At 35.3% G+C, this 3,867-nt stretch overlaps 2 protein-coding genes across 2 annotated transcripts; one reads left to right on the forward strand and one right to left on the reverse strand.

Annotated features, from left to right (window-relative positions):
- Positions 1-1,940, forward strand: LOC145218366 (uncharacterized). Its single transcript, XM_080085774.1, has 6 exons — positions 1-279; positions 343-467; positions 545-686; positions 738-1,004; positions 1,062-1,158; positions 1,230-1,940. The coding sequence occupies exons 1-6, from the start codon at positions 98-100 to the stop codon at positions 1,365-1,367; spliced, it is 951 nt and encodes a 316-aa protein (XP_079941900.1). The 5' UTR covers positions 1-97; the 3' UTR covers positions 1,368-1,940.
- LOC145218374 (uncharacterized) lies at positions 1,768-2,369 on the reverse strand. Its single transcript, XM_080085782.1, has 3 exons — positions 2,226-2,369; positions 2,129-2,167; positions 1,768-1,964 (listed from the first exon to the last, which is right to left on the reverse strand). The coding sequence occupies exons 1-3, from the start codon at positions 2,308-2,310 to the stop codon at positions 1,768-1,770; spliced, it is 321 nt and encodes a 106-aa protein (XP_079941908.1). The 5' UTR covers positions 2,311-2,369.
- Between the last annotated feature and the right edge of the window lie 1,498 nt (positions 2,370-3,867).

The raw sequence follows: 3,867 nt of genomic DNA on the forward strand, positions 1-3,867 counted from the left end.
TTTTTCTTGTCATTTGGTTTATTGTTAACTGTTGGGTTCTAAAGCTGATGGAACAAACCATGCTTAAGTATTATATTTTGTTTAGATAACAATAAAAATGAACTATCAAGAAATACTTGGATTTGTCCTTGTCATAAAATATGTTTTGGACTGTTACATTATGATGGTTGAGTGGGACAGAGAGAGCAAATACAAAAAGTTTAAGTTACTATTTGGTAGACTGAAGTTCTTGCAGAGCAAAGTTGACAAGCGAAGTGGCAGAATTTGGATGTATCCAAGGTAGTAAACTGTAACTAGCCAACCTATGTTATGAAGCTTTTTTAAAATTATAAAATGTTACAGGACAGGAAACTACTGGGAAGGTGATGTTTCACAGTACAACAATGCACAATGGATCCAAAACTTTAGGATGACAAAAGAAAACTTCATGGAGTTGTTGGCTATAATTCATGATGACATAAAACCAGGTTAGGACCAAATATATGGAAATACATTTGAAACATCTTTATCATTAAAGTGCTACCTAAGTAATCATATATTGCAGAGGACACAACAGTCCGTGAGCCAATACCAGTTGACAAAAGAATGGGAATTGCTGTTTTTAAACTCGCTTCCTCAGCAGAATACAGAACAGTTGCCCACAACTTTGGTGTCAGTAAAGCAAGTGTATGCAACTGTCTCAAAAGGTACATGCAAAACATTTGTATGTTTGTGTTTCTTATTACTCCTTGTTACAGATTTTGTTTGGCGATTTGCAAAAGGTTGGGCATGTTTATATTCATGCCATCAGAGGGTGAAGCAAAGGAGATTGCAACAAGAATTCAAAGAGAACACCATTTTCCACAGGTATATGTTCTCAAATATAATTTATGTGTAGGTTTTATTTGTTGCATTGATGGAAGTCATATTCCAATAACTGCCCCCATGCAAGGCAAAAAAGACTATACTAATCGCAAGGGTTGGGATTCAATGGTACTGCAAGGCCTTGTTGATGATCATTACATGTAGGTAAAATACACTTATATGTTTTTGGCAGTATTTAATTTTTATTTTTATCTTAGGTTTCGTGATGTTAATATTGCAATGCCTCGGAGTGTTCATGATGCTACTGTCTTTAAGCAGTCAGGACTTTTCAAATATTCAGACATGCTACCAAAGGTACAAATCTAGTTTTAAAAACAAATTTGGTAAAAAAAACCTACTGGATTTTGAAAAAAAATGCTTTTCAGGCACCCATTTTACTTAATGACACTGAAGTGCCTCTTAATTTTGGGAGACCCAGCATACCCTCTGCTTCCATGGTTAATCAAGCCCTTTATTGGCTTCAACCTTTCCCCAGAAAAAGAATCATTCAACTGCTACCATAGCAGTGTGCGCATTTGTGTTGAAAATGCATTTGGACGACTTAAGGCGCGTTGGCGAATACTAGCCAAAAAAATGGAGGTTGATATCAGCATGGCTCCAATTGTAATATGTACTTGTTGTGCACTACATAATATTTGTGAAAAAAGTAATGTTACTGTTTCTGTTGGGAGAGATGGAAGCAATCAATTTACCCAGCCACTACCTGCTCCTTCAGTACAAACTGCTGACCTTTTTGGTGCTGGAAATAGTGTAAGACAGGCTGTTTTGCAGTACCTAACTGAAACACAGCCACTGCGCCAGTCATCGCGATTTTTGTAACATGTTTTGTATTTATGAATGTTTCATAATGAACAATACATATGTAAATATGAACAAAAAATGTAAGTTTTAATTTAAAAAAATCTACTCTTGTAAATTTTCCGCATTTTGCAGAACCACAACTTGTGATTGTTGTTGCACCAGTGCCGCTAGTTGCTGCAGACCTTCCTGTAGTGTTTTGTTCATAGATTCCACCATTGCCTCTCTGCTTTTTCTATCCTTTTCACTTTCTTTTTCAAATAAATTCATGAATCTGTCCCATTCTTGTGTTGGTGTTTGTCCTGCAAAATAGAACATCATACATGGTAATTGACTAGGTATGGTAAGTATCTTAGCACCATACCAAAGAAACCACACAACAAATTTTACTGCCTAGACTTGTGTTATTAGTGGACACAGGTTGTTATTTAGCATTTGTAACAACAGTTGTAAGAGTATTACTTACGCCGTGGTCTTTTATCTTTACTTGCTCTACCGTGCTGACCTGCAATATATACTAACAGGTCATTTTCTATTACTTAAACTTTAAGCAAATAACACACCAGATTTTTTTCGCTTAAAAGCAGTAGATGTTGTGGCCACATCGTCATCAGTTTGTTCTTCATCGGCAGTTGGCTCATCCATCATGCTGCTAGCCCTTGAATGTGACAAGCTACTACCAGCACTTGTTTCCCCTATTATTGAGCTTACTTCTGCATCTTCAGCTGCTTGGTGTGTAATGTTGTGTTCAGCAGCAGGTTCTAAAAATTCAGCAGGTTCTAAAATTAAACCATGCAAAGTCTTGTACAAAGGAACGTATTTGAGCAAATAGAGCTTACCTTCCACATCAGACGTTTCATCCGAAAATGACTGAGATGCACCTAAAAGAACAATGCACATAAACATGTGATATACAACTGGATGTAACAGACAGTTTAGCAACAAATTAAATACAAACCAACCATAAAATGACTGCAACTTTTACTGAAAGTCATGCATTATCAAATATTTAAAAATATTACCATGTTTTTGTTGCATGGTGTCCACCATCACAGAATGTCCTTGAATTGCCTGAAAATACATGTTTATACAATGGTAAATAAATATGTATTGTCATGTACAACATCTACAACAAACAGCGGTTGGTACTCACTTGTGTTCTCGGTCGATCTGACAATATTTCCTTCATTTTGTCAAAAAATGGCCACCTTACAGAGCCTGCACCAGATTTTGATGTTGATTTTAACCTTTCTCCTGCCGATAATAGAATTTCTTTTCCAATTTAATTTATTTTTTTAACATGAGTTTGTCATAGCATATAGATGTTATGTACGAAGTTTGCAGCTTGTATGATTTCTATGTTTGATTTTATGGTATGTTCCATTTAAGGAACAATGGTGGGTTTGATGTAACTAACATTGGTATTTTTTAAAGTTTATTAAACAAAATAAATAAACAAAAACACACTTATAACCTTTTCTAACAAACACAAACTAAATTATAACACAAACAGTATCATTTCTTAAAGTTTCTCTGCAAAAATAAATACAAACAGTTAAATAAATAAACAAAAACACACTTACAACTTTATGAAACAAATATAAACTAAAACAACAACAAAATAGTAATAAACACTGGTAAAATAAACAAAAGTACAAATATAACTTGTAAAGCAAACAAAAACATAAAGAAAAAAGGATTTTAAGTCACATGTTCTCATTGATGATGATAATTTGCAAAACAGGACTTTCCCCTTTCCGCATGGAGCCGTACATTACATTTCTTGCACATGTTTTTTGTGTTTTTCTTGCATACTTTGCATCTCCCTTGCATTGTGGATCCCAAAAAATGATCAATGCCATCAAATCTCACATCTTCTGGCATTATTCCAGCCAACTGTGGCCCTCGTACGCGCCCCTGACATGCTTTTAACAAACAAAGTGTGATTTGTCTCCGAAATTGCAAATGGGACATTTTTTCTTGACTGATTTTACAGTGTAGTCTCGATGCTGCTATCACAGATATATTGATTACATTTATAAACAGAGCCCAATACCACTTTTTACCCCGTATAGATGGACGGTAAGATTCTGCAAGTCTATCCATAAGATCGACGCCTCCCATCCCTTTATTGTATGAGTGTATGAGATGTGGTTGTGGAACATGTTTTACTCGACGTCTTGCCTTGTGGAGTGGCTCATGATT

The sequence above is a fragment of the Phallusia mammillata genome, chromosome 3, assembly GCF_965637545.1.
Source record: "Phallusia mammillata chromosome 3, kaPhaMamm4.hap1.1, whole genome shotgun sequence".
NCBI classification, from domain to species: domain Eukaryota; kingdom Metazoa; phylum Chordata; class Ascidiacea; order Phlebobranchia; family Ascidiidae; genus Phallusia; species Phallusia mammillata.

Excerpts from the sequence above, each read along its gene's own strand:
- LOC145218366 (XM_080085774.1), top strand. The coding sequence starts at position 98 with ATGAACTATCAAGAAATACTTGGATTTGTCCTTGTCATAAAATATGTT. Across the intron at positions 280-342 it reads AGAATTTGGATGTATCCAAG|GACAGGAAACTACTGGGAAG; the intron begins GTAGTAAACTGT and ends AAAATGTTACAG. Across the intron at positions 468-544 it reads TCATGATGACATAAAACCAG|AGGACACAACAGTCCGTGAG; the intron begins GTTAGGACCAAA and ends CATATATTGCAG.
- LOC145218374 (XM_080085782.1), bottom strand. The coding sequence starts at position 2,310 with ATGATGGATGAGCCAACTGCCGATGAAGAACAAACTGATGACGATGTG. Across the intron at positions 2,168-2,225 it reads TTTTAAGCGAAAAAAATCTG|GTCAGCACGGTAGAGCAAGT; the intron begins GTGTGTTATTTG and ends TATATATTGCAG. Across the intron at positions 1,965-2,128 it reads TAAAGATAAAAGACCACGGC|GACAAACACCAACACAAGAA; the intron begins GTAAGTAATACT and ends TCTATTTTGCAG.